Raw genomic sequence first — 19,107 nt, 5'->3', positions numbered from 1 at the left:
AGAGCCATGGCCTTAAGCTAAATGCCAAAAAATGTATAGTCATACCCTTTGGGAAAACAAGGTAACCCCTAATTACCACATAGGTGGTAATCCATTAAACACGGAAGAAGTTATCAGGGACCTGGGGACCCAAGTTGACAGTAACCTCTCTTTTGAGACTCACATTGCCAAAGTGGTTAGGAAGACCTTCTACATTGCCCACCTGATCATGAAGGGATTCACATCCAGATCAGGAGAGGTCATTGTACCCCTGTACTCTTCACTTATCAGACCAATGATTGAGTACAACGCCCCATTCGGAATGTACCTTACCCGACACCTGCAGCAGTTGGAAAGACCCCAAAAGTTCCTCACCAAAAGGATAAAGGGCTCAAACATATGTCATACGATGCCTGACTGAAGAAACTCCAGCTCTATTCAGTCACATACCGTCTGCTCAGAGGTGATCTGTGCCTGACATAAAAGGCCATGTCCAACCCGGAATTAATGGACATGCTCCACCTCAAAAAATCCAAATCCACCAGAGCCACGAGAGCAAGAGACTTAAACCTCAACACGGATATAAATAGGACGTGCTGGAGGGACAGATTCATCACCCAGAGACTCCCTACACTATGGAACAGAATCCCAGTCCATGTGAGGCAGAGCCCCTCACTGACTCTGTTCAAGAGAAATCTTGACGAGTGGATGGGAGATCGTAGGTTTACCCTGGGAATCATCTCTGTATCACTGCTGGACAGAGGCACAGCAAACTAATGGGTATAGTATTCTCATCCTAAGGGGTGGTGAAAGCCACACACACTCTGGCTAGGCTTATAAATGCCCTAGGGCAGATAGCCTAGTATGAACCTATCAGAGCTACACAGTTAAGGCTCCAATACACAGCACAAGCAGAAAGTTATAATTCAACGTGGAAAGGAATGGTGACGGAATGGGGGGGTCAAGAAACAAGGAGGGACTATGAATTTGGATGCAGATCCTTAAGGAGAATAACAATAACCATTCGGAATATATAGTCATGAAGTAGCAGAAAATATTCTAAGAACTAAGCCAACATGGGAATGGAGAAAGGAGATTCTGCTGATGGGGATGACTGCAATTAGGGATACAGATGATGGGCAAGAGCAGGCTGGAATTTATTGGGAAACTGGCAAAAGAACCAAGGTATTGGAGTAAATAGAGACTGAAAGGTAATAGAATGGGAAGAGGCCAATAATTTATTTGGACTGCAGGCTAGAAATTACCTTCTGTATCGAGGACTGATACCTGTGTATAGGCAAAGGGAAAGATGGGAGGATCCTAAGTGAAAGACCAGCACTGATATAGCTCTTAGTAGACTCTAGAACAGAAGCTGCTGTTAAAAAAGGAATAATTAGTTAGTAGACTCTAGAACAGAAGCTGCTGTTAAGAAAGGAATAATTAGTGCAGCATATAAAATATTGCATGATAACTGTAAGAATCAATCAGAGGAGATTAAAAAGGATTGGGAAGAGATTGGAAAAGCAATTTACAAGGAAAAATGGGGGAACATATGTATGTTTCCCAAGTATGCAACAAATTCTAGAAGATTTAGGATCTTTACTTGGAAGTGTTTACATAGCCATTTTTATATCACAAGTAGACTGTATAGATTTTTTCCTCAAGTGGACAGCAAATGTTGAAGATGTGATATCGAAGAAAGAGATCGTTAGGAACATATATTTTCTGGGAGTGTAATGATTTGGCAGACTTTAAAAATTCCCTGCAGAGTACTAACTAAGGAAGTTATGTTTTTTGACTTATGATACAGAATTGGAATTGCCTATACATAGTAAGGCGTTGCTGAGTAGCTGCCAAAAAGTAAATTATTAGAAAATGGAAATCAAAGTCTAAACAGAGCGTACTAGAAGTAGTGAATATAGTAACTAATAGTAGTATAATAATTATAACCAGCAGCCCAAGAGGTAAATCTTCCATTGCTAGAAAATAACTGGCAGAAATAAAATATGTACAAAAGCAACGGAACGAACCAGACAGAATCCAGGCAAGAGGCAAAAGCATAAAAGTCAGTGTCGCTGTATAAGCACAAAAGTCAGTAATACTGTATAAAAGCACAACAATCAATAATGCTTTATGAAATCATTCATCATGGCAAGGAATCCAAGAACCACGCAAGAAGTCTTCAAATAATAAAACAATCCACAGGTTTAATAAAAACTGGTAAGCGCTTTTGCTGTAGAGCTTCTTCAGACCAAGTACAAACTAAAGGAATCACACTATATATATATATATATATATATATATATATATATATATATATATAATATGTACATATTATCAAAACGTCATCCAATCAGAGGCTGTTCAAAGTAATTAAAAAAAATTGGCACGTAGCAGACCCTTAATTGAATCATTCATCTGAGACGAATGAATACTCATTCAAATTACAAAGCAAACAAAATAAGTAATACTAAAACACGCTAAAATAGCTGCATTAAAATCTAATAAAGAAACAAAAACATATACATCATATACATATAGTGAATTAAGGGTTACATAATGCTGTACTCATACTAAACAAGAATGTATAACTATATAAATATACATACATGATTTTTGGGATACATGATTTTTGGGACTATATGATATTTGTATGTAACCTTCTTTTCTTTAATAAAGGTTTAATACGATATTTGTATGTATATTTATATAGTTATACATTCTTGTTTAGTATGGTTCATTTAAGAGTACAGCATTATGTAACCCTTCATTCACTATATGTATATATTTATGTTTTTTTATTAGATAGATTTTAGTGCAGCTATTTTAGCATGTTTTAGTATTACTTATTTTGTTTGCTTTGTAATTTGAATGAGTATTCATTCGTCTCAGATGAATGATTCAATTAAGGGTCTGCTACTTGCCAATTTTTTAATTACTTTGAACAGCCTCTGATTGGATGAAGTTTTGATTATATGTATGTGTGTGTGTGTGTGTGTGTATATATGTGTGTGTATATGTATGTATATATATATATATATATATAATTTGTACTTGGTCTGAAGAAGCTGAACAACAAAAGCGCTTACCAGTTTTTATTAAACCTGTGGATTGTTTTATTATTTGAAGACTTCTTGCCTGGTTCTTGGATTCCTTGCCATGATGAATGATTTCATAAAGCATTATTGATTGTTGTGCTTTTATACAGCATTACTGACTTTTGTGCTTATACAGCGACACTGACTTTTGTGCTTTAGCCTCTTGCCTGGATTCTGCCTGGTTCGTTCCGTTGCTTTTGTACATATAATCTAGTAACTAAGATAAAACAACTGCAAATCCTATTTTAGAAAAGGGTAGGGACACATTACATAGGAAAAAGGAACTATGGGAACAAAGCATGAGGTTTAAAAGAAGGCAGGATTTCAATGAGCTATGCATTTGACTGACAATTGGATAGATTTATAAGTGATGTATAATTTTTACAACTAATTTTTTGTCAGTATGGTTTGTTTTCATTTACACAAATGTATAATTTGCTGTCAAGTTATAATTTTAAAACTTTCTTTTTTAAAAAAAAAATTCCATCTAACACTACCCCCTCAACTAGACAGAAATTCCTAGAACTACGCAATAGTCTAAAGCTAATAAAACAGGACAAATTCCAATACTACCAGTCTGCGCTAGACTCCTCCCAACACAGCCCCAAACAATTCTTGTCCTCCATAAACTCCATCCTCCACCCAGGTAAAGTCAGTACCCCTCCTCCTAACATCCCTCACTCCTCAGAAAATATTGTTTCCTCATTCAACACACACTTTACACAAACCATACTATCACTAGCTAAACAACACAACCCCCCTCCCCTCCAACCCACACCTTCAACTAGTAATCTCCCCACTGCCTTCTCTTTTTCTCCTGTACCTACCTCCAACATAAAGAAAAACTCTTAACTAAACTTTAAGCCCACCAAATTAGCAGCAGACAACCTCCCAAGTGAATACCTACAAATCGCAGCTGATGCTCTGGCCTACCCAGTATCCATCTTGATTAACCAATCTCGGTCAGAAAGTTATGTTCCCACACTGTGGAAAGTATCACATATAATTCCCCTCCACAAAGGCGGACCCTCCACAGAACTAACCAATTACTGTCCCATAGCTATTCTCTCTCCACTCTCCAAAATGCTAGAGAGATGCATACACTCTCAGGTCTCAAGACTACCTCCTTTCCAATACTCAGCATGGTGTCTGACCAAACCATAGCACCACCACTGTCTTACTCTCCTTTACTAACACTATCCTTCAGCATAAAAACAATGGCTATCTCTCCTCTGCTACTTTCCTAGACCTATCTAAAGCATTTGACATGGTCCTACACAAACAACTTATTTCTGTCCTCAATAACCTATGCTTCTCACAATCGGTGACCAAGTGGTTTCAGAGTTACCTGTCTGACCACCAACAATCCGTTGTATGGCAGAATGACATATCTCCACAACTACCTGTTTCCATAGGGGTTCCCCAAGGATGCATCCTTGGACCCCTACTCTTCTCTGTTTTCACCAATAATCTAGCCTCTGCCACCAAACATGGCACACTCATACAATACGCAGATGGCTCCACTATCATCTGCTCAGCCCAGTCCTTACCCAAACTGCAAAAAGTCACACAGGAAGCCTTTTCCTCTGTTGAAACTTGGTTATCCGATGCCCAACTAATACTCAACCCAAACAAAACTAAACTACTCCTCTTCCAACCCACCAAACATACTCAAAACAACTCTCACTTTAACATCACAGCAAAAGGCAACACCACTATATACCCAACTGAACACACCAAATTACCAGGAGTGGAAATAGACAATAAACTAAAATTTGACATTTTACATACTCATGACCATAAAAAGTCCACAAAAAAACTAGGAGCGTTATACAGAAATAAGCAACTTCTCACCAAAATAGCAAATTCCCATCTTATCTTCACCCTACTTTATGCCTCTCCAATATATACCAACCTAAGGCAATGCGATCTTAACAAGCTAGAGACCGGCTACAACAAAATCGCCAAATTCGCCACAGGGGCATCGTACCGTAGTCACCACCGTCTCTCCCTTGCTGAACTGGGTTGGCTTGAACTCCCTCGCCTCCTTTAATGGTATTAACTCTCACTCGCCCACAAACTAGTAAACCATCCACTAAATGTCCCATCCCTCCAAAATCTACTCCAACCCTATCGCACCACCAGACCACTAAGATCCAGCAACAAAAAATCACTTGCAGAGCACCCAAGCCAATAACTCTGCTGGTGAAGCACTATTCTCTTGCACCATAGCCAAATTATGGAACTCCCTCCCACCCAACAATTACCTCCATACCATCATGCACCCACTTCAAAACTTTACTAAAAGCGCACCTAAAAACATGCTGGCTATGCCCTTGCAACTGCCACTCTAATATCACCCACCCTATCCAACCACTACCTTTCTTTCCACTCCACTAACTACCTTGATTATAGCAAGCTCAGATGCTCATAAGCCTAGTACTTATTATACAGCAGGAACTTCTTATTGTAACATTTGTTAATGTCTGTTAGGTACTTCACAGATAAAGATTATAGTTGTCTACTGATGTACTATGTTCTTCATCTGTAAATATGTTGTAAGTAATTGCTATGTAAATTGTTAATCGCTATGTAATCCAATGTAATTACTGTCTGTTTATTTTAACTGTGGAGCTTTTCTCCCCGGGCCTCCGCTAAAAATGGACCTACGTCCAGTCGGACACCCCCGGCCAACAAATATAAATAAATAAATAAACACTACTTCACCCTAAATGGAAATTAAGCACAACATGTAGATCCTTTTAATGGTAGCTCTTCACATAGATGTCTTGGTTAGCACTGCTGTCCAGTATCCCTAATATCTGGTTAACTGCCAGGATAATAATAATAATAAAAAAAAAAAAAAACGCTATACTATCTAAACCCTTCCGCACAGTCTACTCTCTACTGCTTTTTGACTTTTTCTCAGTCATTTCTCTTGGTTTTCAGTTCAAAACTTCTTTGTTTCCAGTTCAGTCCCATCCATGAACTGTACAAAAAACCCTGATTCCTAATGTAGGTTGTGGGTGGGACCAAGATGGAAGCTTGGAACTTATAGCACTTAAATATACAATTAAATATGCATACCATGAAAGAACCCCTGGCCAAATGTTACCCTAGGTGGCTGTCTAGTTTGCCTATACATAAGGCCAGCTATGCTTGGCTTATTCTGCAGTTGACTGTCACTAATAGCTTTAAATTGGTTGGCTGCCTCTAGTTCAGGTGGACTTTTGTGAGTATATTTTATGGAAACAATTGCATGGCTGCATTCATCTGTAGTGATACACTTCATTATTTATTTTACATTTGTTGCCCAGTGGGACTTTCTTGGCTATGTGCTCTTTTTCAGTGGAGGCCCGGGGGGAAAAGCCCCAAGTAAACAGTAAAATATTAAATTAGACAGTTGATATACCGTTACATTAAATGCAATTATATATAGTATACATGCACTTTTCTATTAAAGCTTTTGAAAAATGTTAGACATCAAATACATCAGAAAAGAATGGGATATAAATACATTAAAAAATAGCTGGTAGGAAGAAATATGTATAAATGAGTGGATAGGAAGGGTACTGAGTTAATGGGAGAGAGAGTAGGTATAGTTAGGAAATAATGATTAGAAAGAGGAGGGGTTGATTAGAGAGTAGTAAGTGGCAAGGTCAAAATTATATATAGGAAGGTTGCAGACATATACACATATATAGAGGAATAATACAAAGGTGTAAAGTAAGATGGATCAAAGGAAACAGGCATTTAGAGAAGTATAGAGATATAACCGAAGAAATGATATTGGGAAGTAAAGCAAGGAAGGGGAAGTAGTGGGGTGGGAAATGAATAGAGACAGATGTATAAATAGATTGAAAGTACTAGTAGGAGATTAGTCTGAATTGCAGTTATATAACCAAACATGCTGAAGATGAGATTAAGTTTTTTTTTTATAGGGGATGAGGGTAGTTAATAGTTGTAATATTTGGGGGGGGGGGGGGTTGTGCCATTGCTTAGCAATTGAGTTGCTGTAGAGGAAGTACCAGTGGAGTTATTGGTGTTTACCTCTAGTAGGAGTTTTTGATTTGATCATAGAACTCTAGCTTTAGTGCTTGGGTGAGGTAGATTTTGTAAAGGAGGGATTTTGTCAGAGCAGTGAAGAAGTTAGTGGGTTGTTATAAATTGGTTATAAAGAATGAGATTGGGAAGTTCCAGCCAATCAAGAGCTTTTAGAGGAATGCAATGATGGTGTTTGATGGGCATATTTGTTGCAAATTTGGCAATTTTATTATAACAGATTTGAAGAATGACAAGGTCTGATTTTCTAAGATTGGTGAATATTGGTGATGCATATAAGAGTGTAGAAATAAGATGGGTACATGCAATGCTGGTGCAATTTGAGAGAGAAACAATTTAGTTAAGCCCTTGGAATACCATAGAGCTAACTAAATGCACCAGTTCTGTTCTGGTGGTATACAAGCCAAGTCTTGTCCACAGTTAAAATCACATCATAATTAATAAACCCCTACAAATCCCAAAACTAAGGTAAGCATTCTTCCCTTATGTACTCAAACAATTAATCAGACTGTGTTTTAATAGGGAAAATTACTTTTATGCAACTTGCTGGTTTTACCAAATGCTGCTACTAGCTTTCCTTGGGAATCTGGTGCCTTTTCCATTTTAACGAAGGAACAACCTACTGGTGCCTTGGTTCTTCCTTTTTCCAGCTGCAAAAAGAAGAAACGGCCTTTGCTGCCACAGCAGGCTGCTAAAGTGACACAGCCACGGATAGGTGACTCTACCGTGATAAAACTAGTTGTTCAGACCACTCACTTTTTTCCTTTGGGTCCCTACAGACACCATGAACCACAGGTTAGACATGTCCTCTGAGGCTGTTGGAGGGCTCTTAGTGAGAAAGGGAGAGCCACTCATGTTGGTATTCGGGGAAGGGGCAGAAAATGCCTCTCTGTATAGCCAGAAAGATGTGCCCATCAATAGGGAGGTTTTTGATGGCATAAATGTCTGTTTTCTTCTGAAATTCCTGTCAAAAATCAACAAAAACGTAACATAAGTCTCTAGTTGTGGTTATTCTGGGCAGGAATAATTTATTGCACTTAGCTCAGAGTTTAATGCAGGCTGTTGACCCTTCCTGTATGGCTGTTTCTGATAAGAGAAGGGGATTCTATATTTCCTGAAGAGGTTCATCATTTTGAATGTAAGAATGATTATGAAGGGATAGAGTTTGGTGTATTTCCTCAGATTTGTAATTCAGATTCTGAAGAGTGTGGCTTCAGACAGTCCCTTTGAAGAATTCTCTTTCTCTGGGACTATTTCCAGAAAGAATCAGTTGTTTCAGTGTGAAAACTGTGATGCTTTCCATTTTCTCAGATTTGTTGCAACTGAAATTTTTAGAACCTACTTCTATTCCTCCTGCTCTCTCTGTTTTGGAGGTATTTTTCTCACAGCCTGCGACTTCCTTGACCATCATCCTGCTGCTCCCCAAAAGCAGACAGAAGACTGTATAAAGTGGGTTAATCAAGTTAATTTTTTATACACTCATCCCAGGTCAGACTCTGCAGCTGTTTTAGTGAATCCAGCTGCTAGTAAACGTGGTAAATATCAATGCTTAAATGCATTGAGTATATTTTGAGTAACTTTTTTTTTTTTTTTTTTTTACTTTTAATGGAGAGTATTTTTTGCAGACCAAAGGAGTGGCCATGCCAACTTTGTTTATGAATTATTGGGAAACTTATCTTTTGGTTCAACTACCAGGCTACTTCCTGGTTAAGCATTATTATCGTTTTATTGACTATTTGTTTTTTGTATGGGAAGGGGACAAGGAACAGTTAGAGGATTTTATCAAGCATTTAAATGGCAGCACTGATTTTTTTGAGTTTCACCCATGTTAGTGACACCACTAAGATTACATTTTTGGATCTGGAAGTATTTAAATGTGGTCATACATTTAATTTGAGGTCCGTTATTAGCTATAAGAATGTTGCTAGTAGCAGTTTGTTACACTATTCAAGTATGCACCCCACCTATATGAAGCACAATATAGTGAAGGGACAGTTAAAGTTAAAAAGGCTTACCTTGTTGATAAATTTCATGACAGGTTTAGATGCAGGGGTTATATCAAGCAGTAGAAAGGGAAAATATGTTTCTAAACAGAAAGAGTGGTCCATTTGTATGCCACTGTTTACCACCAATAGTGGGGCAATTAGAAACATTATCAGTAATGACTGGAGAATTTTAGGTGCACATGGAGATTTGATGTCTGTTTTAGGGGAAAATTGAATTTTATTAACAAGAAGGCCAAGAATTTCAAAGAATTGTTAAGTGAAAGAAAATTCTGCTTGTGAGAGGGGAGGGGGAGCAGAGGAACTTCACGTGTCAAAATTGTAATTTTTGCAGATATATACAAGAAGGGCCTTATTTCGAGGTTAGTACCAATGAAAAAATATGGCAGATACCAGGTCATTTTACTTGCAATTCCACCTTTGTGGTTTATTTAGTTAGGTGTGCGTCCTGCACAGCTTTATACATTGGCAAGACTAAGAGGCAGTTGAAAAATAGGATGTATGAGCATTTATTATGCCATTAAAAATAAAAACATGGACAATGCCTTGGTTAGGCACATATCTTTGCAGGAAGGGCACACCAAGATTTATTTTTGCAGTTATAAATCACATTCCAGTGAGTTACAATGGAGACGGAGAGGTTGAGTTGAACTACAGAGAATTTTGGTGGAAAGTCCTATTTAATGCTGTAACACACCTGGGTTGAATGCAGCAGTTCATTACAAAGTTATTTTACAGAGAAAAAATGTATGTGACAAGTGCAAATGAAAAATTTTGCACTGTCTTTTCCTTTAGTATATGTATTAAAAAATATGCATAATAATATATACATATGTTTTAATATATTGTAGCTTTTTTGGTGTTATAACTTATGTGAATGCATCTTTTAACTAATGAGAGGAGTATTGCATAAAAGCAGGAGTGTTACTTTAACAGACAGTTTGCATATTGTATTGTCTTTGAAGTACGCTTGTTGATTGGCCACTGTTTAATTAGATAGATATTAGATAATGTTAGATTACAAGTGTTCTTTAGTTCTGAATAAGGCCTTGTTGAAGGTCGAAAGCTCTTAACCTGAGCAATACTGTGGAATTTCAGCATGTTTTGTGGATTTTTGTGAAGATTAACATCTTTTTGCACGGAGCTCCTAGTGGTACCTCATTTTTTTGGTGATTTATGTGACTGAAATATCAATCCCTGCTTTTCTGACAAAGATGTGAAAACTTGATAGATTTGGGGAAAAAAGAAATTCTTCTGCAACACTGCATTTAGAATTCTCTGCTGTCAAGCTCGTATGATGAAGTTTATGCTTGCCTCTTGTGTGAATATGACTAATTTTGTCACATCTCCTCTTGTAAGGAGAAATCTGGTTTGTGCAACTCTGTGTCCTCTGTATCTATAGTGAATACTGACTGTTTTGAAACATGCATATAATGCTGATGCCACTGGAACTGTTAGAGGAAGTTTGCCTAGATGCATTTTCAAAATTTACAAGAAGATTTTAAAAATGAAATATTAAAGTCTTACTTGGATAGACAACTAAGTTTTGGACCTCCTGTTGCAGAGCTCATTTAAAAAAAGTGGGAGAAGGAAGCTGATTCGAAGCAACTCTCAGATTTTTCAGCCTCCCCTACTCCAAGTTTGTTAAGGGATTCGTTGCTGCCTCTAGCATTTTCTTTAAAAAGAAAAATAAATCATCCCAACAAGCTGTTGGTAAACAAATATTTAAAAAGGAATGGCAGAACTGTTACCAAAAAGAGAACAGTAACCCCCCCAAAGAACAAAGGACCCTTTTAATAAGGATTTTCCTTCTTTGGAAGGATTAAGGGACTACCGAGGTAGGAAAGCAAAGCCTGGACATCAGTTTCTCTTTCTGGTAGCAGATTGTTTCAGACAGATATGTTTTGAGAGTAATCCATCAGGTTACAGATGGCAGTAGTAGTCTCTCCCACCTTTTCAGGGGATTCTTCTTCACCCACCATACCAAACTGTTCTTTTCCCTCCTAACATCAACTGCATACTTGCTCAGGGGCTGGTAGAAATTGTCCTTCCTCCATAGTTAGGAGATGGGTTTTGTTCAAGAAAGTTTTTGGTGCCAAGCAAGGCACATTCTTGGAGACCTAGTTCTGGACCTTTCTTTCTGAACTTGTTTGGTATTACCAAAGTTAAAAACGTTCTCACTCACAACTTGTTGCCCCTTATTCCCCATTTGCATTTTATGGTGACCCTAGCTATAAATGATACGTATTATCACATTCCTATAGATCCAGATTTCAGATGTTTCATAATGTGAACCCGATAGCTTTCCGCATTACTGTTTGGGCTACCTTCTGTTCAGAGGGTGTTCACAAGGTATCTATCTCCTTTATAGGCTTTGCAAGACTTTGTTGTTAAGATGACTTGCTTATCATTGCAGTGTCTTTTTCTAAGTGTCAGGACTCTCTTGCATAAGGAATTTCTTGCACAGGCTGGGATTCCAACAGAACATAGTTTTATTTTTCTGAGGTGTCTTTTGGACACCTGAGTTCAAAGATCCTTTCTTCCAAAGGAAAAAAAAATAGATCTCCATTTAGATCTATTAATTGTTTTCTATGCAGAATTCCATCGCAGCAAGAGAATTCCTCCGGATTCTGGTCTCTGGTATCTATGATACCGCTTGCAAGACTCCACATGAGTAAATTCTGCTGGTACTAGAAAGATCTGGTCCCATCAACATTGCTAGAATTTTTTTCAGATTCTAATTTTGGAGTTTGTCTTTGAAACAATTCAGACAAACAAAAACGCACACAAACATAAGAGATGTTCGCTCTTATAAATGCCCTCGCTCTGTCTGTAGTCCCTGGTACCTCTACAAGTATTTGCATACAACACTGGAGTGAGGACCTCTACAAGTATTTACAGATAACACCAGACTGATGATGTACATAAAGAAGCAAGGGGGACCCAGATCTGTTCCTGGACATGGATAGCACAAGGGAGAAAGGGTACTTCATACCTTTGATGTCCAATGACAGCTATGGTCCTGTCTTGATAGAACATAATCTTTCAGAACTTCTGATCAGCTGTTCATTTCTTGCGGAGGTAAAAAATGTGTTAAAGCAGACTATTTCCAAATTGTCTCTTGCTGTCACCTTTTATTAATACCCACCACAACAAAACTGTTCCATCCAGGGTCAAGGCTTACTCTTCCAAGGCCTTGACTTTATCTAAGGCTTTTTGGAAAGGGTTGATTTTAGAAATATTCTGAAAGCAGCAACTTCGTCCTCTGTGCATACTTTTGCAAAGCTCTCTAAACTAGATTCCTTCTCCTGATTTAGTACAAGCTTTACTAGGACCACTCTCCAGGGATTCCTAGACGCTCCTCCTAGTCCATTTTAAGTTTTGGTTTTTAAGTTTTGGTTTTTGCAGCAGAGATCCTTTTGAAGAACATAGTACAGTGTTGTAAGTAAACCTACCATAACTGCACTCTTCCCCTTTGTTTGTATATATTTTTTATGCCAGTATGAGGACATATTGCCCTAGGATTATCCTTCTCAGGGCTTTAGCCTCCCTCCCTCTCTGATGGAATGAAAGCTGTTAAGGGCTTTGTGTCCAAACCTAACTTTTAGTTGGCTTGGCTCAAACTGTCTTAACAGTTTGGGTGTATGGAAGGTGCCCTAAAGTTTTGAAAGCTGGCCAGCTGCTATATCCTTAGCAGGACATAACCCATATAAGCTTAGGCTACTGTAGCAATGATCATTCAGACATCTAATGTTATGGTAAGTTTACTTATATGATTACTTTTGGATAAACCACTCATGATCACCGACTGCAGTGGAGCTGTAAAAAACTGTCCTCTATTCTGTTGTAGAATTTTGACTACTGCTGTACCATAGATTGCTCTGCTATACTATTGCACTGTGTTAAATAACAGGCCACTACTATCTGTGGTACTATAGGGATTATTACTGATTTCTGTAGCACTTATGAGTTTGATTTACATATGTTTGGAAGTCGCTCAATCCTGTTGTGGCAAAGCATCTTTTAAATCCTGTTTTATAATCTACTTTTAGTCTGTTCATATTAGCATACAGTACAGGTTAGATTAGTTTTTACCTTTACTTTCAGAAATTCTAAATCTCGTACTGTAGGTGGCATACCTCCCCTACTATAACAGGTGAAATACTAGACCCATTTTGTGGCCAGCATACCTGTACTCTGCACTTTAGACAAAGCAACAGCTGTGTCCCTGATGGTTTTTGATAAGCATGAGATAATATGTGCAGATTCAAACTGGACTTTGACTGAAATTTTAGCCCTGTCCCTCTCAATCCCTTCTAAAATGGTGTCTTTTGGAGAAAAGATTGTGATTTTTTTTTTTTTTTTTTTTTTTATTTCTTCGCTTCAAATATGTATAAAGACTAATATTTTAAATGTCAATGATCGTGGCTTATATTTCTGTTTGTCCCCAGTTCTGCTGAGATTTGCCCCTGATTCATTGAGAGTTGTCAGATGGCTATGTAATATCTCACCTCCACAGTCCACACAAACAAGTTAGTGTACAGTAAAATGTCAATCCAAGTTTCTCCAGAGACCTCACAAAGCCCAGAGAAATATTGCCCAAAATATATGGCTGATCACTACCAACATCTTTCTAAACAGTATTGCTTATTTCACTTCAACTGTCCATACAAATTGTAAAGAAATATTACCAAAGATATCTGGTTGATCATTGCATGAAATAATATAAAAATAATTTTCACCACCATGCCACTCCTGACGTCTCAACAAAACCAAAATATTATCAAAAATCTACTTGATCACTGCTAACATTATTTAAAATAGTAGTAACACTAATTCAATGCACCATTCTTGAAGTTAACGTACATCCCTAATTCTTGCAGAATACCCCCAATTTTATATTTATATAAAAAAAAAAGAAGAAAAACTTCCTTCATGCTTGCATTTAAATGTTGCAGTGTCTGTACTCCTGTGACCTTGCAACATTTAGAAATGTGATTTATGTTGTAAGTGGAGGTTAGCACTGCTCCTCTGGATCTCCTGATGTTCCCAGGTGTATTTTCTTCCTTTGTCACCACAATAAACAGAACATGCTGGAGGGATAGATTCCTGTCCCAGAGATTTCCCATACTCTGGAACAGACTACCTATCTATATCAAACAGAGCTCCTCATTAGCACTCTTCAAGAAAAATCTTGAGTGGATGGGGGATAGGAAATTCACCCCGGGGATCACTTCTGTGGCTCTGCTTGACAGGGACACAGGAAAATAATGTTCTTGGGTGGTGAAAGCCAGGGTACCTTTTTGGCTAGGTAAGTTCAGACCCAGGTTCCATTGAAATGTCAGCTGCACATTGCATGTGAAAGCACATGAGAAAAAATGCATGCATGAAAGTAGCTGCGACATACGTCCCTGTTTACACAAGCTAAGGTACCTGTCTTGTCACAGTAGTCTAGTGTATATGATGGACAATGTCAGTATAGTAAAAGGTATAAGTAGGTTTAAAGTGCACTGAAAGTGTCTACTGATGTGCTGTTGCATCATGGGATGGAATTTAGCACTCACCTCACCTATGGTCATTACTGTACAGAATCTACTCTGAGTAGAGATAATGTGATGCTGTAATATGCCATGTAGGTAAGCTTTATTAGGTAAATCTGGTATGTTACTGTGCAGTTCTGCATTTGCTATGAGTAGTAGCACAGACAGGACCTGCACCATGTTTCAGGGAGGCAGGTACCCACTGGTGCATAACATGAAAGTTGTAGTGTAGGCTGCTGGGGTATATTTCACAGCATCATACAGTAGGAATGTGCTTGTATATCCATGTATGTTTTTTGCTAGTGAATGTAACTAGAATGTGTTGTGATTTAAACAGTGTAATGAACTGGTTGCAGCTATTGGGGTTTGATGATGCTATGCTGTTTTGAGCATGGAGTGTTTGTACTGGATATGATCTACAGTAAGTACTGAGGAATTTGGGGCCACTAAATAAGCCAACACATGCTTATAGGGCTGAGAAATTTGGTTATTTCAACATTTAAGAAGATACAGCACACAAACACAGTACTGCATCCAGTAACATGGGACTGATGTGTAGAGACACTCGGAACAAAGCTAATAGTGACTGGCAAATGTATTACCTCCACTGTATGTGCTGATAGCTGTAGTTATTGCAGGGGTGGCTGCACTGTTCAGATGTTGCAAGGACAAAGTACCTTATTATACTGTTGGCTGTTGTCATTGTGAGGTATTGTGTTGCACACCCTCATGTGACATTCTGGTTTTCTTTGACATGCTGAGCCTTCTATATCTGTTGGCAGAGTATTCGATAAGGTTTTTCTTTTAGTATTGAGCATTGTTTGGGGCCCTTGTTCTTTGCACATGGCATGCTAGAGAACTTGAGGACTAGCCACCATCTTGTGTAAAACGTTTTATCTGGGGTAGCACCTTGTCTAGAGTGTAAATTGTCTGAGAGTCTGGTTGTAAAGCAAGCCCATATAATGCATCCTGCAAGACACACTTGGAGATGAGTCAACAGAGTACATTTCTCCTTTTCCAGTCTCAAACTGTACATAAGTTTATGATTGTTTGTACTGGCTGCAGCATCAAAATGATTTTTGTCAATTAATGCATTTTTGTAGTATCATAAAATTGGTTATATTACTAGGTAGGATAACTTCAACTTCTGAAAAAGATGATAATCAGTACTGGTAGGAAAAACATGGCCTCTTTTTGCCATGGCAAAATGAAATAAAAATGATGACTGGTGCAAGAAAGGACAGTCTGAAGAATGACATAGTAAACTTGATATGACATTATTTTACTGTTAGGTTGTTTGCCAGGCATTGTGCATGCTTTTATTGTTTATAAATATGCATCTACAGAAGTAGGTATAAACAGAGACACGCACACACAAATTGCTCCATCTTTTTATGTTACTGAACCTTATGACATAGGCAATCATATATTTATATAAATGAAAACAAACCACACAAGCACAATCTTAGTTGCTAGCATTTTACATCACAAACCATACTGACACTCCCAGGTGCAAACATTATACATCATTTATAATCTACCCCAGTCATTTTCAGTCAAACAGTGCAGAGTTCATTTAAGTCCTGATCTCTTTTGAACCTTGGAATGTCTTAACAGAATTGTAATGTTTACTTATTTTGTTCTTGTGTTTTGTTCTTATTTTTAAGCCCAAATTCAAGCTCTGGAAACCTTTAAAATTCTTCATGTAGCCTGCGGAAAAGAACATTCATTGGCCATTTGTGATCAGGGTGATGTCTTTGCCTGGGGATGTGGAAGCAATGGACAGCTGGGTTTAGCAGAAACAAAGACAGTCCACATCCCCAAGTGAGTATTACTTTTTTAATTTAACAACACTTTTGTGTATATAGATTATATAATAGTTTGAAGCAAACACTGAGTTATTAAACAGTAAGTAAACAAATAGAATTGACTGCATCCAAGTTAATATATTAAGTCTGATTAGCTGTGCATCAAAATTGATGCCTAATTGTTTGCGTCCTTTACCAAAGTTAGGGTAGTTGTCAGTCATTAAAGAAAGGAAGTTCTGGCTCCAGGAATACAACTCTTCTAAGGAGCATCTGCAGTAGGCCTTTAAAGCCAAGGGCATCCCAGAACATATATTTGTTTTATACAACACAATGCTTCAGGGTATAAGCCAAAAGACTGACTTATTCCTTTAATTTCTTAAATTATGTATTTTTTTTTAATTTATATTTTAAGTAGCATACTTTTCAGAATGCCTGTATTGAATATGTTTGTGTTTGGGATGGGACTGATGGGACTCTGTTCTGGAAACTGACGAACAGTTTTAAAAATCCTTGGGCACACCCTTATGTCAAACACCCAACATGATGCTGTGTGGTATCACCTGTCATTCGTAAATTCAAGGATCTTGTATCTCAGAATTGTAGCTGCCTAGAAAACATGGCTCCAGGCTGCTGGTAGGCAACCAGTGTTTTCACATTCCATGGGGATATGCTGTGTGAGTGGAGCATCTCCCCTCTGACCAAACTGTCTCAGTGGTTAGCACCCAAACATCTTTTGTCTCAGGCCGGGCCTTTCTTGCAGACAGGGAATGAACAGATTATGGATCAAGGTATTTATCTTCAGTAAATACATGAGTATGTTAACACATGTTATACGTTTAGCAAAAACGTGTTACAATTTTAGCAAAATGTTTTGTATAGGGCAACAAAAGGTATGTATGTGTTTGTATTTAATAACTAGGGGTAGAGCACTGATCCACATGGACCTCTGAGGTTCTCCAGATTTTGAGGACAAGTACCTCTTCGCCAAGATAACTGTAGCCTCCACATCTGCTTGTTTTGAGGTGTACATAGCATATGTCCTCACCAAACATAACATGATGACACTCTTGGGTGTCATTCATGCCTTGTACTGTGAATGTCAAGGCCATGGCTGAGACTGAAATTAGTCTGTTGTGATCAGTGCTGTACTCCAGTCAACAGATTCAAATAAGTAAGTAAATGTTTATGGATATTTCTTTTATGGTGTAACTGCTGTTTTAGCCATAGTCTGGTGATCATATTAAGGACAATACCTGTCTGCTGCAGAAGTCTTCTTTCCTCCCAACTCGGAGGAACATTTCAAAGTCCCAGCAGTGTCAGTGATCACCTTTTAATCCCAGAGGCATTTATGGCAGCAGAGCCATCATCGGCAGTAGTTCATTGACCAATAGACCTCTGCTGGATGACTCCTAATTGTAATTCCCGCAGAAATACAAAAAAAACTTTAGATATATAGGACAGCAGTGAATGTTGACAACCACTGTTTGCCTTTAACAGTGTTTTTTTCATAGAAAATAGGATTACTCTGAGACACCTAGCAATCTTGGACTGGGTATATATATATTTTCACATATTCAGTCTTACTATTCTGGGACTCACAGTAATGAGTATTAGAATTACAAATGGTTGCCAAGCTGACCAGGCCTCAGGCCATGGCTACAGACACCAGCATCCTTGAAACCCATTTTCAGGGGGGTCTTCTCAGCTTCCTGTCTCTTCCTGACCCATCCCTCTTAGGTAGGTGGAGAGGAATGCAGCCTCCCCTCATCAAAATATAACTGCCCACATCCTTTATACCATAACTAAGGGGTGTAATCATTCAAACTGATGCCCGACTTCCTGTTCTTCCCCTCCCAAACGTTTCCTACTTCACCAATTCAAGAAGCACTTACAAGTTGAGAGATAATTGAACTTGTCAAAACAGCCAGCTTATCTACCCGTCGATGGCATGGAGTCATCTTTTATTTCTAATTATTTTTAGATCCAATTAACAAAGGATTGACTAGCTATCAGCTGTCTCAAGTCCATGGCAAAGGTAAAATTTTGCATGGTCACTCTCCTCTTCATTGTGACTTTCCTGTACTCCAGTATTGGATATGCTGCTTGGATCTCTAAGATGCTTGTAATATTAATGCCTTGAGGATAGATTTAGAATTCGTACATTTCCACATTGAGCAGGGCACTTCCAGTTCAGATCTCCACCAGTGGCCTGTTACTACTTTCCAGAGAGCATGTCTGTGTGCTGCTGCTGGTATTTTCCTTCCATAATGCTTCCCCTCCTTGCAAGGCTTATTCAACTCATGTGCTGCTGTTTTTCATCTTTGTGTATTTTTATAATACTAGCATTTATTTTACATTTACACACTTTATCATTCTATTGCATTTATTTTTACTTGTGTGATTTTATCCACCTGCTGTTAGTGTTCAGTTTATAAAGCACTAAAAACAAAATTGTCAGGGGACAGTAAAAGAGCTTCTCTACTTAGCACTTCCATCTTTTATTTTTTCTGACAGTAATTTTATGAAAGGTGTTTCTTTGAATCTCTCTCCAGGATATCTTTGCAGCAAGGTTCCTTAATGAGTTGCTCTAACGCTTGTCCTTCTTCAACCCAAATAA

The 19,107-nt window shown here is 38.1% G+C and overlaps 1 protein-coding gene across 1 annotated transcript in view; it reads left to right on the top strand.

Moving 5' to 3' along the window:
• LOC122793371 (probable E3 ubiquitin-protein ligase HERC6) overlaps positions 1–19,107 on the top strand; it is a 962,939-nt gene that overhangs the window by 15,418 nt on the left and 928,414 nt on the right. Inside the window, exon 2 of the mRNA XM_044061322.1 lies at positions 16,350–16,506. Coding sequence (XP_043917257.1) covers positions 16,350–16,506 — 157 coding nt within the window. The remainder of the gene's footprint in view (positions 1–16,349; positions 16,507–19,107) is intronic.

Source organism: Protopterus annectens, chromosome 2.part0, assembly GCF_019279795.1.
Source record: "Protopterus annectens isolate FY-2018-M chromosome 2.part0, PAN1.0, whole genome shotgun sequence".
NCBI lineage: Eukaryota > Metazoa > Chordata > Ceratodontiformes > Protopteridae > Protopterus > Protopterus annectens.
The sequence above is the reverse complement of the archived record's forward strand: the minus strand, read 5'-3'. Positions and strand labels throughout refer to the sequence as shown.